General features: G+C 34.6%; 2 protein-coding genes across 2 annotated transcripts in view; both read left to right on the top strand.

Moving 5' to 3' along the window:
- The first annotated feature begins 11,941 nt into the window (after nt 1-11,941).
- LOC148952869 (uncharacterized) lies at nt 11,942-12,361 on the top strand. The gene has a single exon (XM_089087806.1). The coding sequence runs from the start codon at nt 11,942-11,944 to the stop codon at nt 12,359-12,361; it is 420 nt and encodes a 139-aa protein (XP_088943932.1).
- Nucleotides 12,362-16,555: 4,194 nt separating this feature from the next.
- The window catches only part of Nup107 (nuclear pore complex protein Nup107), a 94,004-nt gene continuing 83,722 nt past the window's right edge, over nt 16,556-26,837 (top strand). The window contains exon 1 of the mRNA XM_089088135.1: nt 16,556-16,698. The gene's annotated coding sequence lies outside the window, so the exon portion shown is untranslated. The remainder of the gene's footprint in view (nt 16,699-26,837) is intronic.

Here is a 26,837-nt window from a genome sequence, read left to right as displayed (position 1 = left end):
ATTTGGTGTGGGGTTCGCGCTGGTACCCCCCTTTCTACTTAGACCCTCTCCTAAAACATACCTCCTAAAAATAGAGCCAGATCAAAATAAGAAGTACACTATTAGAACCGCCTTGTCCGAAACCCCTATATATAAAACTTTCTGTCCCTTGGCTTGAACAGCAAGGGAAATATATTGGCTTAAAAATCAATAAAAGTGGCAGCTACTACAGCATTCTGCCTAAACGGCATCTTTAATTCTCTTATTTTTTCTTTCCTACTGATAGCTTCGCACTGGAGCATCGTAGAGAGCTATTCACTGGCTCATTTTAAAGGAAATTGCTAGTCTAGTGCTATTTTTAATTTTTTTAAAAATATATTTGGAAAATAGAATCAATTTTTCCACTAAAACTGCATTTTTATGGCCAATTTTGATGAATGCCAGCTATCATAACCAGTAGTTACGCGCAGGTATGTTTGCCATTGTACTGTCGTAGTTAAGATTACAATATTCACACTATGACAAACCAAAAGGTAGTTCATCTGCTAAAAAAGTAAAGGAAACACATTGGCTTAAAAAACGAGAAAAGTTGTCGGAACTGTGGTAACCTGCACCGATAGCCTTTTTTTCCTTTTTTCATAAGCAGCGCGCTAGCGCTGCCTAAGTAAAGAACGATGTGGGCACAAAGTATTGTTTTTTTTTTGGTTCTCCATACCCGGGCACTTCGTATCGAAAGAGTTGTCGTAGAAACTTCGAAAATGGCTCATTCGATTGGAAATTGAAGTGGCTAGTGCCCTTTTTAATAGTCGAAAGTGATTGGAGGGCAACTAGTCTCCCCACACCCATCATTCCCCCAAATACATCCAATCAAAATTTTGAGATAGCCATTTTGTTCAGCGTAGTTGATTTCCAGATAGAAAATATCTTTGAGGAGGAAACTTCACCCTAACCCTATGGGCAAGGGGTTTAAGTTATGCCCTGGAGGCATATAAGGTTTTTATAGAAGACGTTGTCGTAGAAACTTCATAAAAGTCTCATTCGATTGGAAATTCAAAGGGCTAGTTCCCGTTTTAATAGTCGAAAGTGATTGGAGGGCAACTAGGCCCCCCCCCCCGCCCCTCATTCCCCCTAACACATCCAATCAAAATTTTGAGATAGCCATTTTGTTCAGCGTAGTTGATTTCCAGACAGAAAATATATTATTGAGGAGGACACTCCCCTACAACCCTCGGGGAAAGGGTTTTAAGTTATGCCCTGGGGGCATATAAGGTTTTTATAGAAGGCGTTGTCGTAGAAACTTCTAGAAAGGCTCATTCGATTGGAAATTCAAAGGGCTAGTGCCCTTTTTTATAGTCGAAAGTGATCAGAGGACAACTAGCCCCCCCCCCTCCACGCCCATCATTCCCCCAAACACATCCAATCAAAATTTTAAGATAGCCATTTTGTTCAGCGTAGTTGATTTCCTGAAAGAAATATGTTTTTTAGGAGGACACTCCCCCACAACCATCGGGGCAAGGGTTGTAAGCTATGCCCTGGGGGCATATAAGGTTTTTATAGAAGGCGTTGTCGTAGAAACTTCCCAAAAGGCTCGTTCGATTGCAAGTTCAAAGGGCTAGTGCCCTTTTTAATAGTTGAAAGTGATTGGACGGTAACTAACCCCCTCTCGTGCCCACCTTTTCCCCAAACACATCCAATCAAACTTTTGAGATAGCCTTTTTGTTCAAAGTAAATTAAAGTTCTGGACATTAGGTCTTTGAGGATGACAACCCCCTCATAGCCATCAGGACAAGGTTGGTCAGTTATGCCCTGGGGATATACAAAGTTTTTATAGAAAGTGTTGTTGTAGAAACTTCAAAAAGGGCTCATTCGACTAGAAATTGAAAGAGCTTTTGCCCTTTTTAATAGTCAAAAGTCATTGGAAGGCAACCCTTCCACGCCCATTATTTCCCCAAAAACATCCAATCAAAATTTTGAAATAGCCGTTTTTCCACACAGTTAAAGTTCAGGGAATTATACCTTTGAGCAGGACACTCCCCTAACAGTCTTCAGAGCAAGGGTTATAAGTTATGCCCTGGGGGCATTCAAGTTTTGATTAAAATGTTTGTTCTAGAAACTAGAAAAAGGGTTGTTTCAAGCTGACATTCAATGGGCCAGTGCTCTTTTTAATAGTTATCAGTGATTAGAAGGAAACTAGCCCACTTCTCTCGCCCTCCTTTTCCCCAAACACACCAAATAAAAATTTTTTAGATAGCCATTTTGTTCAGTGTTGTGGATTTCCAGATAGAAATTAAGTTTTTGAGGAGGACACTCTCCCACAGCTCTCAGGGCAAGGGTTGTAAGTTATGCCCAGGGGGCATATAAGGTATTTACTGAAGGCGTCGTGGTAGAAACTTCAAAAAGGGCTCATTCGATTGGGAATTGAAATGGTTAGTGACCTTTTTAATAGTCGAAAGTGATTGGAAGGCAACTAACACCCCTTCTTCGCCCACCATTTCCCCAAACATATCCATTAAAATTTTTTGATATCCATTTTGTTCCACGCAGTTTAAAGTCCAGGAAATTATACCTTTGAGCAGGATACTCCCCCCACAGTCTTCAGGGCAAGGGTTAAAAGTTATGCCCTGGGGGCATATAAGGTTTTTATTGAAATTTTTGTCGTAGAAACTTGAAAAAGGGCTCATTCGCATGGAAATTCAAAGGGCTAGTGCTCTTTGTTATGGTTGAAAGCTATTGAAGGGCAACTAACCCCCCTCTCGTGCGCTTATTTTTCCCAAAACGACGCAGTCAATATTTTTGAATGCCGTTATGTTCAGCGCATTTACAATTCCTAGAAATTAGGTCTTTAAGGATGACAACCAATCCCCCCCACAACCCTCAGGGCAAGGGTTTTAAGTTATGTCCTGGGAGCATGTAAGGTTTTTATTGAAAGCGATGTTGTAAAAACATCCAAAAGGGCTCAGAAAATTGAAAATTGAAAGGACTATTGCCCTTTTAATAGTCGAAAGTGATTGAAGGGCAACTAACCCCCCTCTCACGCCCACCATTTCCCCAAACACATCTAATCGAAATTTCGAGACGTTCATTTCGTTCAACGCAGTCTAAAGTTCAAGAAATAAGGTTTTTTAGGATTATAACCCCATCAGAATTTCTAGTACAAGGGTTGTAAGGTATACCCTGCGGGCAGATAAGGCTTATATAGAAAATTACTGTAGATATTTCAAAAGGGACTCATTGGATTGGAAATTGAAATTGCCCATCTTAATAGTCGAAAGTGAGGAGAGAGTAATTAAACCCCCTCTTACGCCCTCCATATTCCAAAAAACATTCAATCAAAGTTTAGAAATAGCCATTTTGTTTAACGTAGTTTAAGGTTTTGGAAATTATGTATATAAGGATGAAAAACCCCTCAGAGCCCCCAGGGCAAAGATTGTAAGTTATGCCCTGGGGTCATATAATGTTTTTAATGATTGAGTTGTCATAAAGACTTCAAAAGGGGATCATCTATTTGAAAACTGAGATGTTGTTTGGTGCTTATTTCAGTCGAAAATGGATAGAGCTTGAAAAACCCCTCTCTCATGCCCACCATTTCCCAACACACATCAAATGCAAATTGCCAGATAGCCAACTTGTTCAATGTTGCTGAAAGTTTTGGAAATTTGGTCTTTGAGGATGAAAATCCCCCCTAGCCTTCAGGGCGAGGGTTATAAGTTATCCCCTTGGGGCATATAAGATTTTTATTAAAAGTGTTGTAGTAGAAACTTCAAAAGGGCTCATTTGATTGGAAATTGAAAGGGCTAGTTACTTTTTTAATAGTCGAAAGTGATTGGAGAAAGACTAACGCCCCTCTCACGCCCACCATTTTCCAAGACACATCCAATCAAAATTTTGAGATAGCCATTGTGTTTAACGTAGTTGAAAGTTCTGGAAATTAAGTCTTAGAGAATGACAACCCCCCTTACAGCCCTTACGGTAAGGGTTGTAATTTATGCCCTGGGGGCATATAAGGTGTTTATAGGAGGTGTTGTCGTAGAAACTCAAAAAGGGCTCATTCGATTGGAAATCGAAAGGCTTAGTGCCCTTTTTAATAGTCGAAAGTGATTGGAAGGCTTGACATTTTTATAGTAAAGATTGATGTGGGAATGTATTATTTTTTTGTTGTTGTTGTTGTTTAGACCAGGGCACTTTGTATCAAAGGAGTTGTCCTAGGAACTTCAAAAAGGGCTCATTTAATTGAGAATAGAATTGGCCGATGCCCTTTTTAATAGTCGAAAGTTTTTAGAGGAAAACTAAGCCCCCTCCCAGGTCCACCCTCCCATTTGACTTTATGTTTAAAAAATAAATGTTTGCATAAGATTAAATCAAAATGCACTGTGTTAATGCTAATTCCCAATAAGGCATCTCAGCAGTACCCCAAGAACGACTGAGGGTTTTATGTTCAAAATTTTGGGGCTGTTTCTGCTCTTAAGATTTAACCAAATCAAAATAGCGTAAGTGTATCCAGGCTATCAAAGAAAGTAAACAGAATTTTTTGCGAATGGTATCAAGTTTTCCATTTCAGGTCAACTAAACGAAGTATGAAACTAAATTAAACGCTTCTATTTGTGTCCAGATTTTTAAGAGGGTGTAATTTGTTAAAAATTGCTGAAAATTTTTTTCCAGCATAAAAATAGCAGGCCAAACTATAAATCTTTAAAAAAACGAAAATATTTAAAGTATTATTTTCTTTTTCTCTGAAAAGACTATATCAATATAAAACGAACAGTAACTAATTAAAAAAAATTTTTCCACAAAATAAGTTTTTCAAAGAAAAGTAAAGAACTCCATTAAACAAAAATGAGCAAAAATAAAATCAAATAATCTACCAAGCTTGAAACTACCACAAATCAGCATCGATAAATAAACGAAACCCAAAACGAACAGAAATTACAATAAATAACCGAGTCAAACTCAAAACGAGCAGAAATTAACCTAAGTTGGGCTCAAAGCCCCTATGTCTTCCCAAGGCCAGAACATAATTTGCACTTTACTGAAAAAATACAAATGAATGTGCATTGTCAGTTTAATATACATATACTGAAATTTAGTAATCAAAATCTTAATATTATTTGATTTATTAAAGAGTTTTAAATTTGTTGTCTGTATTAAAATAAAGTAGGGGTCGTACTTGGCAATAAGGTAGTTACTTACTGTAGTACTTATATAATAATACTTAATACTTACTGTAAAAATAAGAAAATTGAAGAAGCCGGAACCGCCACGGCTTTCCCCTGAAGGATAACCCATGCTGATTGACTATTGGGAAGTGGAACCCCTCCCCCCAACCAATAAAAATCTGAAGCGACGCCCCTGACTATAACCATGAATTCCAATGAACAAATTTCCTTATAATCCACCCCCCCCCCCCTCTCCCCTGTTTTTCAATGGACCACACCAAATTTCCGTAAAAAACTGGGGTTAAAGATCCTTATTAAAATGAATCACGAATAATTTTGACAAACTGTCTTGACGACATTTTTTAACAGTTAATCTGACAAAATTATGTCAAAATTTCAGGAGAAAATATTCTGGAGAATAGGCTCGGCGAATAATCTAAACTAACGAGTTTTAAAACAACTGTATCTGTCTATAACTCAAAAAAATAATAAAATCAATAAGATTTCTGACTCACCAAGAGACTTCAGAAGATACTACTACTACTACTAACAACTCATCGCAGCACCAAGCCGCCTGAGGCCAACACAGCTACGCACGCTCCTCCTCCACCCCAATCTATTCAAAGCCTCCCTTTTTACACCCTCCCACGAAGTTCCCAATTCCTTTAAATCTATCTTTATGACGTCTTCCCAACTTCAGAAGATAACTCACCTAAACAAATTTAACAGATATTTTAATAAATGACATTGGAGACTCATAACAGTAATTCAAAACACCGCTCACTCAAGCTATCTCACATTAATGCTATTGCGCTAAACATTCAAACTAATTAGATTAACAAACTAATTAGGTTAATAATATAAGTTTTAATAGGGGAAATTAGTTTTATTCTAGTACTACGAATTGTTTAGGTTGATTGAAAAGTAAAGATATTTTAATTAAAAACTTATTTGTAATTTATTTTCCTTAATATGAAAAATAGCATCCTATTTCTTGGAAAATATTTTTTCAACATATAATTGAGAAGTGTGAGTTATCAAAAACCTTTGGTCCTCAGTTTCATAGATTATGAGCAAAAGTTCGATTCTGTTGATAGAAGAGCTTAAGCGAAGATTCTTTTGATGTATCTATTTTTCAGTATGAAAAGACATCAAAATGCAGTCTTTTTTTGTAAAAAGTGATTCTTCTTTTAAATTTGTTTGTTTTTTTGATTAAAAAAAAGGCACTAGAACTTTTAATTTCCGTTCAAACAAGCCCTCTCGCGAAATTCTAGGGCCACTGTGTCGACATGATCACCCCTGGAAAAAAACACGCACTCGTGATCTTTCTTCTGGCAAAAATACCAATTTCCACATTTTTGCAGATAGGAGCTTGAAACCTCTACAGTAAGGTTCTCTAATACGCAAGCCTAAATGTGTTTTAAAGACGTCTGAAAATTCTGATGATTCTGCTCCTAATTTTCTCTCGTTAGTCTAAGGGAAAATCAAATCTTTTTTTTGAATAGGGCCATCACAAACATGAGCCAAAGCTGAGGTTGGACCATTAATTGGATAATATTCTTAATTAACTGGGTCAAAGTTGAGCTGTTTTCACTGTTAAGATTGTCGTCATTTTCCGTTCTTGTGTTACTTTAAGAAGACGTAGATGGGAATCCAATCCCTTTTCAATACCTTTTTCTTATTGTTCTACTTTCCATTGCTTAATAAAGTTAGTTCTGAGCCAAAGAAAGTAAGTAAGAAGCTCTACCATTTATTGATTTCATTAGCCTGTTAGAACCAATTAAAATTGACAGAAATTATATTTTTAATAACGTTATAAAACACATCAAAGTTGAGAGCTGGACAAAGTTGGCTTTTACGGAACTGGTTAAGAAACTGAAAATTTATTGTGAATCAATAGTTTACAGAATACGTAACAACCCATCTGTCCCTATTCTGGGACCACATGAAAACCCTTCCACCTAATTGGGGGGGGGGGGGTATCAAGTGGTTTAAAAGTAAAGATAGACTTTTCCTCCCCTAACTGTTCAATAGGACAGTTTTCTTCAAGCAATAACTAAAAAAGGTTACTATTTAGCATAGACAATACTCAGTTAAATTCAAAAATATTACAGAATACGTAAATAAATAATTCAAACGGATCAAAAATACATAAATTAAGTAGTTGACTCAGCTTTTACTAAGGCTGTCAGCAATGAGTTTGTACAGACGACAGTAGTGTACTGTAAACACTTCAGGTGGGTGATGGTGAGTTTAATAAGCTAGGATTCTTTGCCAGCTCTACCGTTAATATTAAAGGGCATAACCCCCAAACACTTCCTTCAACTCCTGAGTGAAGGGGTTGGAGACAAAATCTCGCAGTAAAACTAGGCACTATTCCAGCAGTCCCGTGCATCGCGTCATTCAGTTGCATATGATTTGAAAATAACGTCTTAGCAAATCAAAAGTACATCCTTTAAATTACCATTGTTGAAACTTTATACAGAAAAATTGCACGACAGGCTACATGATACTCAATGAAGTACAAGAAAACATCACTTTTTTAATTGGGCAGCAGTGATATGTCCTCTTATTTTTCGTCATTGCTATTGAGACAGTGGAACATCATAGAGAGCGGTTTAGGGACTCGTAAAAGATAGATCTTATATCTTATCGTTTTTTCATGTGCCTAGGCTAAATAAGGCCATCATAAAGCGCCACATGGTGCATTTAAAGCGCAATTTGGGTAACATTTTTGGAATAGAAAAGCTGGGCCAGACGCATGGATATCGTAGAGAGCTAATTATGGGCTCATTTATACACCAATTTTTATATTTAATTGCTTTTTATAAATTTGACTTTATAAGGTAATCATAAATTGACAAATGGCACTCTAAATTTACTCTTTGGGTTAGTGCAATAAAACTTACATGAAAAGACATCAAAATGCAGTTTTTTTGTAAAAAGTGATTCTATGTTTAAATTTGTTCGTTTTTATTATTTAAAAAAGGCACTAGAACTTTTAATTTTCGTTCAAATGAGCCTTCTCATGACATTCTAGGGCCACTGTGTCGACATGATCACCCCTGGAAAAAAACACGCACTCGTGATCTTTTCTTCTGGCAAAAAATTCCACATTTTTGCAGATAGGAGCTTGAAACCTCTACAGTAAGGTTCTCTGATACGCTGAATCTGATGGTGGGGTGTTCATTAAGATTCTATGACTTTTAGGGGGGGGTTCCCTCTTGTTTGGGAAATGAGGCAGATTTTCTCAGGCTGGTAACTTTTGATGGGTTAGACTAAACATGACAAAGCTCATAAATATAAAATCAGCATAAGAATCTGATTCTTTTTATGTATCTAATGATATCAAAATTCCGTTTTTAGAGTTTTGGTTACTATTGATGCGTGTCGCTCTTACTATACAGTTCATTACCACGAACTGTTTGACAACATCTATATAATGATTCTTTATATTACTTCAGTTAATATGGAGAACAGATCGTTCTTTAAAGTAAAAAAAAGGATAAAAAGATGCTCTCGATGCAGAATATCGTAGTTCAAGCAACTTTTCTTGTTTTTCAAGCCAATGGATTTCCTTCACTATTCAAGCAAATGAACTACCTTTTGCTTTGTCATAATATAAATATTGTAATCTTAACTACGACGGTACAATGGCAAACATATCCGCGCGTAACTACTGGTTATGATAGCTGGCATTCATCAAAATTGGCTATGAAAATGCAGTTTTAGTGGAAAAATTGATTCTATTTTTAAAATATTATTTTTAATTACAAATGGCACTAGATCTAGCTATTTCCTCTAAAATGAGCCAGTGAATAGCTCTCTACGATGCTCCAGTGCCAAGCTATCAGTAGGAAAGAAAAAGTAAGAGAATTAAAGATGCCGTTTAGGCAGAATGCTGTAGTAGCTGCCACTTTTATTGATTTTGAAGCCAATATATTTCCCTTGCTGTTCAAGCCAAAGGACAGTAAGTTTTCTATATAGGGGTTTCGGACAAGGTGGTTCTAATAGTGTACTTCTTATTTTGATCTGGCTCTATTTTTGGGATTTATGAGTTATTATATTTCTTAACATTGGATGTGATTGTCTCTTAAAAAGGCATCAAGTTACGTTTTCACTTTCATCCTAGTTCTTGATTTTCAAGCCAATATATTTCCCCTCTTATTCAAGCCAAGGAAAGCAAAGTTTCCTGTGTAAGGGTTTCGGACAAGGCGGTTCTAAAGGGTTACTTCTTGTTTTGATACGACTCTATTTTTAGGAGTTATGTGTTATTATATTTCTTAGCATTGAACGTGACTGTCTCTTACTAGGTTGCTACCACTTTGTAAACTGATACCATTTTAAAAACTATTTTATTTGTAATTACAAAAGGCACTAGATGTAGCACTGAGGAGGAAAAAAACGGAAAGAAAAAAGATGCCGTATATGCAGAATATCGTGGTTTCAGCCACTTCTCTTGATTTTCAAGCCAATATAAATTTCTTTTTGTTCAAGCCAAGAGACGGTAAAATTTCTATATAGGGGTTTTTGAAAAGGTGGTTCTAAGAGTGTACTTCTTGCTTTGATCTAACTCTATTTAGGAGTTATGGGTTATATTAGTTTTTACTATGAGGCGTTATTGTCTCTTACTAGGTTGCTAGCTACCACTGCAACCCAGATATATTTTTTAGCATTGGGCATGATTGTCTCTGACTAGGTTGCTAGCTACCGCCGCAACCCGGACTAGTCTTAAATGATTACAAACACGAAAAAGCCAATGGCTTTTTTCTTCTTTGGAATAGTAAGAAACGATCCTCAAAGAATCAGGCAGCTAACTAAGCCCAATATATGGAATGGATAGTTCTTCTAATGATTGTCTTTAATATCATCTTTGTCACATCACAATGTACTTAATCATCTATTTCAAAATTGTATTTACTATGGCCATTGTTTGTCCTTTAATATAAAATGAAATTTACATAATTTCCATTTAAAATTAATTGATCCTTTATATAATTTGTTCTTTAACACAAACTTCATTAATAAGATATTTTAATATATCCTACATGGTCTAGTGGTTAGGATAGCTGGCACTTACCCAGCTGACTTCAATTGACATCAAGCTGACATTACTTGACTTCATTTCTGCCCATTTTTGGCTTAATGGAGCTCTTTACTTTTCTTTGAAAAGCTTGTTTTGTGGCAATCCATAGTTTGGCATAATTGTGGGGGCTTGACATACCCAATATTCCTAAGGACATAGTTGCTAAACCGTTCTACTATGCTGAAGAAAATAGTTGTCTCAAATTTTGACTAGATGTGTCTGGGACATGAATTAACTTAATTCACGGGCTTTTTGACTTTCAGCCCCTTTTTAGTCTTATAAATGGCACTATAACTTTTAATTTTGGGTCGAGCAAGCTCTCTAAACTACTTTGAACGCAATTATAGATATTGTAGCGGCACTGCCCGTGGTACTGCTGCTGCCTATGACAGTTTTTTCGTTTAATTCGAACACCCCCTAAACACTTCCTAGAAGTTTCACCTTAATACTCTAAGCGTCTTTAGTTACAGTAACTGTAGTTGTAGTACTTAAAGTATACACATAGTGCTTTCTGGCTAGTTCAAAACCCCCACAACTTACTCTTAAGATCTAACTTAATAATATAAATTGTTCTCGGGATATTGTTTTGTCACTTTTTTGAAAGTTCACATGTTAATAGTTTGTTCTGATTTATTTCAACGTCCGCCTAAATATTTCTTATATTTGATTACTGAAGATATTGTTATGTTCTCTTTGGATGATTGGCTACAAAATGGCTGTCTCACAATTTCAATCAAATATGTTTGGGGAAAAGAGGAAATCAGGGAGAGTGGGGGGGGGGGCTATTTTTGCTCCATCATGCTTGACTCTTAAATTGGAACTAGAAGTATACATTTCCAATTAAATAAGCCTCCTCTAAAGTTCAGAATATCCCCTCTTTATAAAAACCTTATATCCCCCTGGAGAAAAAATTAAAACCCTTATTCCCATACTTTGGGGGGTTGTGTCAATCCCGAAGGCCGTGTTATGAGGTCTTTGGACCATTTTCGAATAAATGGCTATCTTAGAATTCCTATTGGATGTATTGGGGAAAATATGACGTGGAGGGGGGGGGGTATAGCTGCCCTCCAATAGATTTGACTGTTTAAAATGGCTTTTCAACTTCTAATTTCCAATCCAATCAACCCCCTCCCAAGTGTATACAACCCCCGTTTCCGTTTCCATAAAAACCTTAAATGCCATCGGGGCATACCATACAACCCTTGCCCTGAGAACTGTCAGGGGTTCTCATCCTCAAAGACATAATTTCTGGACTTTTAAACTATGTCAAACAAAATAACTATCTCAAGGAAGTGTTTGGGGAAATGATGGGCATCCCATCACTTTGTCCTCCCATCACTTTTGACTATTAAAGAAGTTACTAGCCCTTTCAATCACCAATCAACTGAGCCCTTTTCGAAGTTTCTATGACAACAAATGGCCATCTTAAAATTTCTATCAGATGTGTTTCTGGAAAACATGACGTGTATGTGTGCATGGGGGGGGGGGCCATTTGCCTGCTGCTCACTTTGACTCTTAAAAAGAGCACTATAACTTCTGATTACCATTAGATGCCTTCTTAGCTTCTTTGCCGAAAACACATTACACCGTGACAACTCAAGCAATAGAAAAAGCAACCCAAAAATTAAAGTGGAAACCTTCCAGCAGCTTTGATTGTGTGGGAGCTATGCATCTAAAGAACAGAAGCCCTCTTTTAACCCAACACCTCACACTGCTAATGCAGATGATATTCACTCAATGTGCTGTGCCCTCAACATTCTGTATTAGTGACCTTACCCCAATCCCTAAGAAGGGAAAAGCAGTACCCCAGTGTACCTTGTTTCAGCCCATCACCATTGCAACCTCTCTTTGTAAGCTCTTTGAGCTTCTCTTTAGGGATGAACTCAAAGTAACTTGTTATGCAACCCCACACCAATTTGGCTTCAAACAAGGAACTGGCTGTGCTGATGCTCTCACTGTAGTAGCAAACACTCTTATTGATGTCACTTCTGCAGGAGAAAGTCTAGTACTTACTGGCCACAACGTAAGACGCATATTTGACTCACTCATTCACTCTGCAATGTTTCTTAAAGCTGGTAGGCATGGACTGAACCCAGATATAATTTGTACACTTAGGGATATGTATACACAGTTATCCATTTGAGTGAAACTTCTGCCAGATAAAAATTTGCCTCTGATTCCTAAGAAAAGGCTCATGCCAGTCTTGACAAGGTGCAGTTTCTTCCCCCAATTTCTTCAATAATTACGTCCTTGAGGCTCAAGACCAATGCCCCTGCTCTTTAATTTTGGCATCTACTAATCTGTTGTTTGTGTGCTACGCGGATGATATTCTGAATCTCAGTTGTATGCTACTGCGAATCAGTGAAATTTTTGCTATCCTTCAAGATGAATACCTCAAGGTTGGGCTTCAGTTCAATTTGGCAAAGTCTGAAAAAGTTCTTTTAAACTGGAAGAGTCCTACTCCCCCTTCAATAGCACTTGGAAGCTCAACGGTTTAGCCTGCTGATCATATAGTATACTTAGGCCTCCCCATTGGATCCTCTTTACGTCACACTAGATCTCTTCTCATTGAGCATCTTAACCATTGAATTTCAGCATCTTATGCCTCTATTGTCACTTGCAAGTTCTGCTTCAATTGTCATCTCTTAGCTAGCCTGTTCAATGCAGCAGCCCTCCCCCATATATTGTACATCACCCCATTTTGGAAAATTTACAAAATCTGAAAAGTCAAAATTTGTTTGCTGTTTTTCTGTTTTGTAAAATGTTTACTATGTCTACCACCTTGGCACAGAAATTCACCTATAGTTCAAATATACAAAATTACAGACCCAGAAATAGCTATTTCTTGAGTTATTTGAAAACATAATAGAAAAGTAGCTGGTCATGAGCTAGGCCCACTTCTAGTGCAATAACTTTGTCTTTTGTTGATTTTTTTTAATTCTTTTTTTATTTCTTTTTTGTTCTTATTTTTTATATATATGATTATATATGAATATGTTGATGTTGCATGTGTGAATTTGATTTTGCATTATTTGATTTTGTTCCAATTTTATACTTGATTTATTTGTAATTGACGTTCTTATTTGATATTATTGGTTTTGTCGTTACTTATCTCGTATTGTTGTTTTCTTTTCTTTTTTTCTTATATTTTGCTCCGTCCTTTTCAAGTTTTTGTAGACAGGTTTTCAGTTAATAAATAAATAAATTAATATATTGTGCCTACATTGCTTTTTACTTAGGCAACGCTATTGCACTGCCCACAATATTTTGTCTTGAGATTTCAATTATACAGCACTGGAAGTGCTGATTAGACCAGGTAAGCCCCCCCCCCCCTAAAATTCAGTCTATGGGCACCCATGGTACCAGGTGCTCTTGTTCCAGAACAGATATATCTTCCTGACACTGGACCAGAAGTGAACCACTTTTACACAGCTGAAAATACCAGGTCTCCTTTGCCAACTCTGTGAAAATTACCCAATTTTAATCAAGCATAAACAAAAAATAGAGCAAATAACATTAATACTATCTGTGAATTAATTCAGTCATGGTAGGATATTCTGGCCAGTTTAACCAAGGCAGTAGCAAGGAGCAAAAGACCCTCATCTTACCCTCACAGATTTGAACTAAGGTCACCTTCTAAGAGGCTGGGTTTATACTACAGCAAGGTAATGGAACCTTGTAAAATAGATCTTCTGCTTAAATGAAATACACAAAACTATTTTTGGCTTCACAAATTTGTTCAATCATTATGATTGGTTTATTCCTGGTGGTTATTTTATTGCTAGGTTAAGCCTATGGCTAGACAGCTAGGATAGACCTAGCCTAGTTTTGAACTTTCCCTCCTCCATGACAATAATTTCCCTGCAATAGTCTTGCGCATGGTCTATTCTGAACTAAGTACAACAGCAACAAAAGAGTAGTGTAGTACCATTCAGGGTATAAGTCTAGAGGAGGAAAAATGTTAAGAAAACAGTTCATAGCCTACTTCATAACATTCAGAATGATTGTAGCTAAACTGAGAACTAAGCTGATATCAATCAAGCAACTATTAATAACTCCAGTTGACTAATTGTGTCAATGATTTTTTGTTTTGAAAATTTTGCGCAATAAACTATTCTTTCAACAAATTATTCTTACCGCTATCGTTCGTCCACTGATGCTGAAATCGGTTCCCGAAATCAGCTATGTGTGCCTACATGTACTGATTGTAGCTACCACATTTTGCATGCAACCCTGCTATACTTTGCCCTCAACCCCCTTAATTTGTAAATAGACAGTCCAAATTATATATGTACAATTCATTCAACCACCCATCACTTGTTTTTCTGGTTTTTGTTTTGTTATAGTCTAGCAAGCTGATACAATTTACAGACACATGAATTGAAACAAGAGATACGCACTGGGATAATAGTTGGGAAATATATAATTGTATCTACATACTTGGGTAAAATTCTGGTTTAGGTACTTTTTGTTATGTTTTGAAAGGGATTAGGGTAGGATAATGAATCCAGAGCCAAAAAACATACTCCAGGAAGGTATTGAAAAGCTTCCATGTTAACGCTGTTCTGATTTATGAAGCGGCGTTCACAAGCGTGTCTAGCTAGAATCCCATGTCTAGACACGTGTCTAGCCAGAATTCAATGTCTAGGCAACGACCGTTAACAAGTAAAATTCGGTGCTTAGGGGCTGGGCACACATAGCTAATATCGGGAACTGATTTCCAAATCAGTGCCGATTTTGAAAGAAATCGGCGTCGATTTGAGCTTGAAAAATTTTCCAGTTTTCGGCGCCGATTTACAAAATCAGCGCTAAAAACTAAACTGAGAACTAAGCTGATATCAATCAAGCAACTATTAATAAACTCCAGTTGACTATTTGTGTCCATGATTTTTTGTTCTGAAAATTTTGCGCAATAAACTTTTCTTTCAACAAATTATTCTTACCGCTGTCGTTTGTCCACTTATGCTGAAATCGGTTCCCGAAATCAGCTATGTGTGCCTACATGTACTACTACATACAGGGCTTCCACTATCCCCGAATTTTCGGAGATTTCCCCGAAAATCTATGTGTCTCCCTGAAAAAATTTATTTTTCCCCGAATCCCCGAAATTTCCCCGAAAATCACTCAACCACGGTTTGCCCCTAGTGACTATCCCTAGCAAACATTACTTTGCATACCATAATTTTTCACTACTCTCTTGTTCGTTAATTTTTGTCTCCTGTGTTACTTTGCATAAGAACCAGACCGATACAATTTAATTCTAGACGGTTCTTTATATGTTCACAAAAGTATCACTTTCGTTTATTTAGATTTAATAATTTCGAATGCAATATTCCAAACTCTATAAGATTCTTACATTTACATCATTCTTGGTCAAGTATCTTGACAAAATTAGCCAAGAATTATACTTGAAGTTGTTTAACGGAACGCTCAGTTAGATTCTGGATTTTGAAACTGAACTTCTAAAAAAAGAGAATGGTTTTGAAAACCGAAGCATAAGTTTAAATTTGGTTTTCTTTTGCTATTTTTGGTTTTGAACATACTGTATTAATGTTTAATACTTAATAATTGAACGCATAATATATTGAAGAAATTGATCTTTTTGCCAGGAATTCTTACCATTTAAGTTATTGTTTCATTCGGTGTGTAAAATTTAAGTTTTTTTCTTTTTATCTGAGAATTGTATTTGTCATACCACCCTTTATCCTCAAACGTATTCACCTAGCACTCCCTCACAATTATTATTCTGGTCCCTTCACCCGTGTAATATTTTCACCGGGTGTAATATTTTAAACTGCAGTTTTAGGAAATTTTTACGGTCTTGCAAACCTGTTCGTTAGGCAAAGGAAATTACTTAATTTACTTATCTAGAAACCGCAAACAATATTTGTTTTTGTTTTTAAATATTATTAATGAATTTCTGAGATTAATGACTTAATAAAAAATTGCTACTGGTATTTACAGTTCACACATGTTCACTATTTTTTTTTTTTTTTGAAAACAATTTTGACATTTTTGCCGCAATATCAGCAATAAGTGTTTTCAGCTATGGGTTCCTCTCCCAGTCTCTGGCTCCAAAACCTATTTTGTAAACGGCTTGATTTACTACGCAGATACAAGCCCTACTTGAGCGTGAAAACGAAGCTAAAACCAATTTTGGTTCCCAAATTTTTGCAACGAAACTTCATTGTGTTTTTTCCCCGAAAAAAACCCGAATCTTGAAGACTTGTAACGGAAAACTCCCCGAACTTTGATTTTCGAGAGTGGAAGCCCTGGCTACATATTATTATTGTGCTGCTGTGAATAATTATTATATATATTAAAAATATTATTATAAATATTATAATATTCATAATCTTTGATAATGCCGGTAACGATGTATTTTGGATTTCAGATATCTTTTGGAAAGTTAAGAGTTTAAAAACTTGACATGAGGCGTCGGCTACTATTTAGACACCACAAACAGAATAGCATATTTGAGTAAGTAAATATACTTTAAAGCTCCAGCACAGTAGGTCTTGACCAGATATCAGGCTATAATTGCATCCTAGGCTGACCTGGCCTAATTGATAGCCTAGAACATGCCATTTAAGTTAAAGAAAATAATTGAAGGTTTAATAAGCTCAGAAATAAACCTGATTTTTTTTGTCATGTGGTAGCCCAGTAGGTTTAATCTTAGCTATGTAATAGCCTATGGGACCCAGAGATAAAACCATGTTGTGGCAACATTACAGGGCCAATGCATAGACCTTAGGCCTAGTAGTCAATTAATAATTGTGTCTAGGCCTAGGTTGACCTCAAAGCAGATAAAAAACATATGCTCAGAATATGCTAAATGTAAGAAGTACACAAGGGTAAAGGTACCAATGATTTAACAGGGACAGTTTTTCTAAAAAACAGTTTTTCTTCTACAGAACTCCTTATTTAAAGACTTTTGGTTTGAAAAAACTTTCAGTAGCCTATATAGGAAAACATCTAGGAATCTAGGCCTAATTGTTTGATGAGAAGTTTGAAGTTTTATCTGAAAAGGGTGCATGTATATTCTTGTTTCTTTGTTTTTCTTCAACTTCATTTAATGTATAGAAGTATAAAACACTATTCAAAAAGTAAAATTAATAAAACTAACAAAATTGTTTTAAGTATATAGTATAACAAAATGGGTTAATCATAAGGAGTCTGATATTGTGACCTAGATCACCTAAATTTTCTTTTTTCTAAGTGTTGTGTATATGCCACAAGAATAGCATCTCCAAACACTATCTGGAATGGCCCACTTCCTGTCAGTTTTAATGGCCCAGCAAAGATTTGTTCATTTTTGATAGTGTAAATGTCATCAACATTTGGCCATTTCAAAATGTGATCTGCAATTCTAATCCACTTAAAAAATTTTAGTTTGGACTGTTCTTTGTCAGGAAAGTCCAGAATTGTACCAAAAAAATATGGCACCTTGCTTTTTTGTTGCTAAAGAAAACAGTATAGTATTTGTCAAGCTGCAGTTCAACTTCTGACCCAAAATTAAGAGTGTTTTTTTTAGTTTCATTTATAAGTCTTCCATGAAAAGGAAAAATGACTTCCATGTGAACCTCTGTGATTTTAAGCAGTAGCAGGCACCCATAAATTTGACAGGTATATTTTTGTCAGTAGACCCTGGAATTTTGACACCAATTATTTCTCATTTGTTTTGACATGTTCAGTGATAGTTTTAACAGTCACCTATATTTTGACAGGGCTTGTTGCTGTCTGTCAAAAATCTTGACAAGGTTACTACAAAATATTCACAAAAGAAATAAATCAATTTATAGAAGCCATTATCTACCTTTGAATTTGACTAAAGGAACATTCTTAGTGCACCTGGTATTCCACTACATTAAACAAGAATTTTTGACACTTGGAACTTAGTTTTGACTGCAGTTTATATACTTAGCAGTAAGTTTACTGCAGATGATTTCTGGCTCTTCATTCTTGGTGTGAACAAAAAGCTCCTCCTACTTATTTGTGCACTTATGGATTAGTGTGTTTGTGTCAATCAATGAGAAATGGTTAGAAAGTGCATTATTTGTAATTGCAAAAGCAGAAAAAAACTTGGTGAGCTGGCCAAGGGGTTTGCAACTGTCCCATGTCACAGGTATGGCTTAATTTATATACAAATTATGACAATCTATTATTTATATACAGTGGACTCAACTGATTGGCCTATGTAGGATTTTCTAAAAAAGGGGGCAGGGGGTTGATGAAATTTGTGAAAATAAGGAATTTTGTTTTCTTCTAATAATTGGTGCAATAGGTGTGATGGTTTCAGGGGTGGATCCAGGATTTTTTAAGGGGGGGTGCAAAATATGTTGATCTGATAAACTTACATTAGCAGCAAGTTTAATTAATGCAAACTTGCATTAATAAGGTAAATTACACTACTTTAGGGGGGTACCCCTTGCCCCCCCTCTGGATCTGCAACTGGATGGTTTATCATTTTTTTTTCACATTTTGATATTTATTTTCTCAGATTGTAGTTCCTGTGATACTTGAAATGTCTAGTTACCTGTTTTGGTGGAGAGCCAAGATTAGACTAGTTTTGTTTTCAATCTATGTTTTTGTATGAAATGGGCAGACCTTTCCTGAACTTTAAACAATAAACACCTCTGTTTGAAAATCTTTGCACTTTGTGAATTTAGATAGCAATAAAGGTTCCTGATTGAGACCAATTTTAGGACTTGGGTTCTAATGACTTCAAAACCTACTTGTAATTCCTATAAACATCTGAACTAATTTTATATATATATATATATATATATATATATATATATATATATATATATATATATATATATATATATATATATATGTATATATATATATATATATATATATATATATATATATATATATATATATATATATATATATATATTGGTGCATACAAACAGCTCCTCTCATTTGATCTGCCATCAGAGGTCCAATTACCCTGGAACACGTATTTTGGCAGAAACTTTCTCAAAATGCCTTTGAAACCAACTTGAGACTTTGAAACCTATTTTTAATTCCTAAAAACATCTAATAATAACATGGCACCAATACATCAAGATACGTCTGATTTTATCTGAATTCTAGTCACATTAGCTATTTCTTGATAAAATTAAATTAAAATGGCAACAAATATTACATTGTCAAAACTAGGTTCATAGTGTCAAAAATTCTTGTTTAATGTAGTGGAATACCAGGCACACTAAAAATGTTCTTTCAGTCAAATTCAACTGTAGATAATGGCTTCTACAAATTGATTTATTTCTTTTGCAAATATCATGTAGTAACCTTTTCAAAATTTTCAACAGACAGCAACAGGCCCTCTCAAAATATAGATTGAAACTTCACTGAACATGTAAAATAAATGAGAAATAATTGGTGGCAAAATTCCAGGGTCCACTGACAAATGTATGGGTGCCTGCTACTGCCAAAATTGCAGAGGTTCACATGGAAATTGTTTTTCCCTTTCCTTAGCACTTATCAATGAAACTAAAAAAAATTGTCAAATTTGGAAAATCTTTTTCTTTTTTTTTTTTTTTGGGGGGGGGGGGTTAAATGCCTTAAACCATGTCATAGAAATATCAAAATTGCCCCCCCCCCCCAAAAAAAAAAAATCCTAACCTATGTCTTGGATGAAGCTAAGAATCTGCATATGAAAATAAACTCCACTAAATCAAATATAATGGCAATAAACTTCTTAAATTTCTTGAAACCCACTCCCATTTTCCTAAACCCTATCCTTCCAAAATGCAAGTGAAACAATTTTGTAATACTAAATTTGTTATACTAAATACTATTTGTATTTAATACTGTATATTAAAATTTGTTACACAAATTTTGTTATACTAAATACTACATACTAGAAACAATTTTGTTAGTTTTATTAATTCTAGTTTTTGAATAGTGTTTTATACTTTTATACATGAAATGAGGTCAAAGAAAAACAAAGAAACAAGAATATACATGTCAAATACACCAGGTTCTGTCCACAGGTATTCCCCACGTATTTTGACACGTGCTGAATTGGGTTCCAACTTGCATCAAAAACAGGTGACTTTTTTGTTGTATCAGATATGTAGGAGAAAATGCTCTAACTTCGGAACATCGGAATTTGTTACCCTTTTCAGATAAAAGTTCAAATTTCTCATCATACAGTTAGATTCCTAAATGGTTTTCCTACACATTGAACCCTTTTTCAAACCAAAAGTCTTTAAATTAGAACTTCTGGAGTAGAAAAACTGTTTTTTACAAAAATTTTCAAATCATTGGTACCTTTACCCTGATTATAAATATTTTTTTTTGTTTAGGAAAAAAGGCCTTGATATGGCTTAAAGTTTTGCTTCAATAGGAATTACATTCTCACACTAGACCCTTTGAAAACAAAACTAGAAACCCAAAGTGAAGGTAATAATTTCATTTTTTGTTTTAATTTAGCTATGTATTAACTTACCAACAATCGTTTTAGGCTCCAGGTTCATTCATGAAAGTTTCATTCATGAAAGTTTCATTCACATAATTCAACTACTTTCCAAGATATTAAAAAGCCCCTCAATTGGAACTTTATCCTGAATTGCTAGTTAGCAATAACTGTTTGCTGACAATTCCAAAAAATAATGTAATAATTGGCTATGAAATAAAAAAACAAGCTTGGTAAAATCCCACTTTATATGACATAGTGGATTTGACCTTAGCTTGGTAATACAGCACCCAGAAATCAAATCTCGTCGTGATAACACTCTGCAAGGCCAACACAGGGACCATAATAGTCAATAAGCATCATTAATCCAATTACTCACTTACTTTCATTAGGACATATAAAATCAGTTTTTGGGTAGACTAAAAAATTACACCTCTTCTGAAGAAAATATAATAGCCTAATGAAAAAATAACAGCACTGTTCAATTCCTCCCCAAATAGAATAAATGCTGCTATGAGAAAAGTATTGCTTCCCTCATTAATGATACAAGATAAAGCCAAAATGATGCAATTGCATTTGCTAGTGTTTGGACAAATCCTGTGTAGGATTTGGATAGGACTAGTAATGAATTTCTTGCTTTGTAATAGACAGTATGTTTTTATTAATGGTTTTTTGGTTTCCTTCTATTGTTATCCAGATTCTAAAGTCATTTTTAAATGATGATTGTATTTAGCTGATCTCAGGCTATGAATACAATAACCCATTAACAAGAAATACTTTTCCAACATTAAAGCTTAGCTTGTTTAGATGTAATTATTCTTCTTCACAACACTTGTCTTAAAATAAATTTATTAATGATAGTCTTATTTTTTAACATTAAAGCCTAGCTTATTTAAATACAATTATTCTACTTCATAAAGTTTGTCTTTGATTAAATCTATCCATGATTGAGTGTCAGCAGCTTATATACTTTTTTAGACTTTAAGATCTTGTGTTTGGGATTAGAGAGCATTTTCCATGATTAGGACCAAGTTTGAAATGTGACAACTCTATGATTAGGGTCAGCTATTGAGTATTAGTTCACATAAAATAGTGTTTTATATGGAGAAAATTTTTGAGCTAATCTCATGCTTCTTAAGAAAATTTAAGCAAATCCAATTTTTAAGTAATATAACCAATATTTTAAAACAATTTAAATGACAAACTAGAAATTAGCCATGCAGCTACTGGCTGTCTTACCCTGGTTGCCCCCATGGAAACCAACAATACTAGAAACTAATTAAGACAATACTAACTCACAATCCCATGAAATTTTTATTTCTTTAATAACTAACTTTTTCAAAAATTTTTGTTCATTTTTCTTTATTTTTAACTTTTTTTTAAACCAGTTTTGGTTCTTGAAAGCAATTTGTAATTTGACTAATTTTTGTCAGTGTTGTGAAACAAAAGAAACTGGTGATTTGTCTGGTTTATAGTGGAAGCCCCCCCCCCGCACAAGAACTGTTGATAGCAGAAATGTTAAAGGGGCAGGGTAAGCTGCTGCTAGGTGCCATATTAAGATAGTATTTTCTTTTGAATTGAATTTTGGATTTTAGTTAATAAGGTGTCACTTTATTTTCTTATAATAGAGTTTGCAAAGGTAGTGTCTAATAAATTTAGAAGCAGTATTAAGAAGTGTATGAATGTATGAAGTGGCGCCAGGGTTATTACTAGTCAAAATATTGGGGGGGGGGAAGCAAGAGATTTTACTGACTGGCTGGTCATTTTTACCAACTGTTTTGTCAAAAATTAGCATAACGTCTATTTTGAATATAATATGTAAAAGCACTGCACAAGTCAGTAAAACTGCTGCATTTACCAACCAAGATTCAGATTTTGGTACATATCATGTCACTATTTTAATGCTGTTTATTTAACCAAATAGAAAAATGTGGCAATGTTTGTAAAATCATGACAGGAGGTGGTAATACTGCTGTGTATTCCAACCAAGTTCAAAATTTCTGTAGATGACATGTCGTTATTTTTGTGACCTTTATTGAACTGAACAAAGAATTTTAGTGATGGCGGAAAAATTGTCGCATGAAGCACCACGATTTTAAAGACTTCTTTTTTTACAAAGTTACCAAAACATCAGGAGGAGGAGGGGGAAACTCTCCCCCCCTATATGTGACAGCCCTGAGTGGTGCATGCATTATTTAGCTAGCAAATTAGTTGAGATACCTAAAAATCATCTATAATTATACTCCTCTTCTGCCATTGTTGTATTTCCTTCTCATAAGTACTCTTCATGTAGGACAACCTTATTTACAACTCCCATCCCTTGTCAATTCTGATGTTATAAACACTCTGTAACCATAAGGACAGGAGAGTCCAGAGCAGAGGCAGTAATTTTTTTTTTCAGACTAACCCTGAAATCAAATAGTAAAATGTTTTATTTGACCACTGTGGTAATGTGTTCCAGGACTTTTTCTAATACCTAAATATAGTCCTTGGTTATTTGTAATAACTTTTGATTTTTTTTTTTTCTAAATTGGTATTATGACTATTGACTACAAATAATAACCAAAAATAAAAAAAACAGCAAAAAATGTTGATTTTTTTCTATATCAAACAAACAGTTGCAACAAAGTAGAACATGAAAAGATTCTTTAACAAAATAGTGGATTAAGATATATGAATAATCAAGGGTAACTGCAGGATTTGGGTTAAAGTTGCTTCAGCCCCATAGACAGTGTTGTAAAATTACTGTAAAATAAAAGCTTGGTAAGTAAAATTGGTAAAATAAGGTAAAATATGGTACTCTCTAGGAAAGGGTACTCTCTGTAGGGTAAAATTGGTGTTAGAGAGTTACCCTGTAGCTTTAAGACAAGTTGAGCATTTCTTTTTAAGCATCACTTCCAGCTTTTAATGAAATATCCTGATGATTTTGATTTTCGGGGGCTTAAGAAAGGTCAATTTAACCTTTTAAGAAAGGTTTAAATGAAAGGTTTTGAATGTTAATTTAATTAACAGTCAAATTTTGGACATCCATTTTGTAAAAAAAAATTACCAATATTTGGGAGTAAAATCTTACTAGGAATTTTTTTTCCTATATTTAAACTTAAGAAATGTTACCCTAATAGCCTTGCATATTTAAATAGCCGCATTTCTCATGTCACATACATGCTGTTTTTTCATTTATAAAAGCTCTAAAAACGAGCAAGAAGTGGTGTGTAACACTTAGATGATTTTGATTATCTAAGTGCTGGATCGTAATAGCGGAATGTTCAGTCACTTTCAGTCATTAAAACTGTTTTTAACAGGATCTACTGGAAAATCTAGCTCCTTTCCTTTAGACTCACATTCAGATGCAGATGACCATGCCTGTTCCAAAGCCCCCTCCCCCTAAAAAATACATCCCCTCAACAAAAGTCCTGGATATGGCCCTGAGGGTTATATATCAATTTCTATGTCCAACCTCCCCTTGTCTCTCTGTTATAACTAATTCTCCATTTATCTGAAGATTCTTTCACAACAACTGCTGAAACACAAGGGCCATTAAAGTAGAATAAGAATTTCTTAAAGTCACTGTAGTCAGTAGCAACACATTTGGTAGTAATTGGTTGAAAAGAGGCTACATTTTAGAAAATGGCATTAAAATTTCCAATTGACTGAGCCCCCTCCAATATTTATTTGAACACCCCATCCACATGAAGTTCCTCTGCAAAAAAATACATGAACAGATGTTGATACTTTGAACTCTTATTGGTATTTACTATAGGCAATGCTTTACAATTGCCTCTGACTTAAACAGGAGAGTAGAAATTTCAATTTCCCTTCTAATGAATATTTGGAATTATCCAGGGGGAATTTCTGTGGGGGAGGGGGAATTCTCCAAGGGAGTATGTCTGGGGGGAGTGCATATGTCAACTTCCAGGGAACGATGGCATGAACACAAGATTTCTTTGGGATGTGAAATTTAAAATAAAAATGAGGATATTGGTTCTGCTATTGATTCCACGTCATTGAAAATCCAGATCATGCGGTTCCTTTTGATGAGGTAACTTTATTATCTGAAGCAAATGGCTTCCCCCAATCTTTTAGGAAGGCAAAATAAAAAAAAATCCATAAATAGAGATCTTGCTTTAAATAAAGATACTTGATACATTCCTATAAGCTCAATTTATAATAACTTAAAACTAAAGGATTCAAATAACTTTTTTTTCTTCAATTTAAATTTAGATCATCTGACCAAACTTTTAATGAAAATTAGGTCAGTAGACAAGCTAAGTCAATCACTAAGCAGAGAATTTTTGCTGAATCTAATTGATGAATAGTCTTTCTTTTATTCTGGCTTGTTATTTTTCCTTCTTTTTTTGAGCACTGGAAATGGCTGTGCAGAAGTCTCTGACAAAATATCTGCTTCTGTCATTTTTGCTTCTTGTCTGTCCACTGATTGACATCACCCTCGTTTTACTTGCCTATTATTTTTTTCTTGGTTGTCATATGTTAATCCTGCTTGTAGCTTTATCTGACTTTAACAGCTCACAGAACTAATATAATTTTATTTCAGCTAATATTTCACTATTTCAAAACTGCAATTAACTGTAATATAAAGCATTTTATCTTTCTGATGAAAAGAGGCACTGAAGTCAGACAGACGACCCTTTAAACTGGGTAATGCAGCTATGCACAAAACAATATCATATCAAACCTGTTTCTGCCAGCCTCTTTGCGCTTTTGTGCAGGGAAAATTGCAAGCCCTTGTAAAATATGTCAGTAAAAGATGTAAGATAGGGAAAATATCCAAAACAGATAAATTATGTAAAATAGATAAAATACCAATTTTACAGGGGTCAGTAAAGTTATGGTAAAATACGTAAAATACTTGGTTTTACCATGACCAATTTTATAGTTACAACACAACCTATAGATTACGAAAAATAGGCAGATTCTCAATCCATATGAATAAAAGTTCCTCTCTCAATCCAACCCAATTTCTATAATAAAAATATTATTAAAAATTTATTGCACCAAACCACAGCTGATAAACAATTTGACTGAATAGTTAAATCTTGATTTAAATGATGATTCAATAATTTCTTTGTTAAGCAGACAAGTTTAAAAATATCAGCAAAGATTACTTGATTTAATCAATTCTAGAATTATGTCAATTAGAAAACAGAAATAAACTAGCTTAAAAAAGAATACTTTGCAAGAAAGAAGTTTTTCAGAGACAATATAAAGAGCCATAATAAAACCTAGAATGAGCTAAAATTAAGTCTCGTAACAATTCAAACTTTAAAAGAACAAGAATTACAATGATTGAATAACTGAAACCAAAATGAACAAAAATTAACATGAATAATCACATTGGACATACAGATGGAAAATACTGATATGTGTGGTTATATGGATTCTCAAAAGTACATAATTTGAAATGAAATATCAAGTTGAATTTAAAACAAACGGAAAATGTCACAAATAAGAGTAGCCTTTCAATTGCCCCCTAATCAGCAAATCATAATTTTGGCTTTACTGGAAGCTAAATATATTTCTAACAGTTTGTATTTTGTCATTGTAACATTGAATAATTACTGATAATATATCACAAATTAATTGTTAAATCATTAACTGATTCCTCAATAATGTATTGCTCCAGCAAACTAAACACATTGCTTAAAAAGTAGCAATTTTCACTTTTGAGGTTTTAAATAGAATCAAACGAAAAAAAAAATTGATAAAAAGAGTGTCCTTTACAAAAATTAAAGCTAAATTGAAAGTTAGAAAGGTAATTATTCTAAGTAATACTCTTTTTTCTGGTAATCTTGATTACAATCATGATTTTCTTTGTGGTTCGTATTGTTTTGATATATTAAAGCTATGCTGTTTAGCATACATTTTTCAGCACCATAAAGGGTAAATGACAGGCTGCAGGACTTTCAGAAAGTCTGAGAAGGTGGTTGCTCCACTTTTGTCTGTGGTAGCTCCTATTTATAACCTTGATTAGTCTTGTGCTAGTTATTATTATAATTTATTGAAAATTGTCTTCATACAAGTAAACAAATAACTCAACACTGCAAAAAAAGAAGAAAATAAAGCAAATGAGCACTATACAACTATGCCAATGTAACCCGTGTAAAAGGAGTTGGTTCCAAGCTTGTTTTGAAAGCTTTTAGTTTTGTTTTTCAATAAGTTTAGTAAC

The sequence above is a fragment of the Artemia sp. Qi Xiang Cuo genome, chromosome 4, assembly GCF_049724085.1.
Source record: "Artemia sp. Qi Xiang Cuo chromosome 4, ASM4972408v1, whole genome shotgun sequence".
NCBI lineage: Eukaryota > Metazoa > Arthropoda > Branchiopoda > Anostraca > Artemiidae > Artemia > Artemia sp. Qi Xiang Cuo.
The sequence above is the reverse complement of the archived record's forward strand: the minus strand, read 5'-3'. Positions and strand labels throughout refer to the sequence as shown.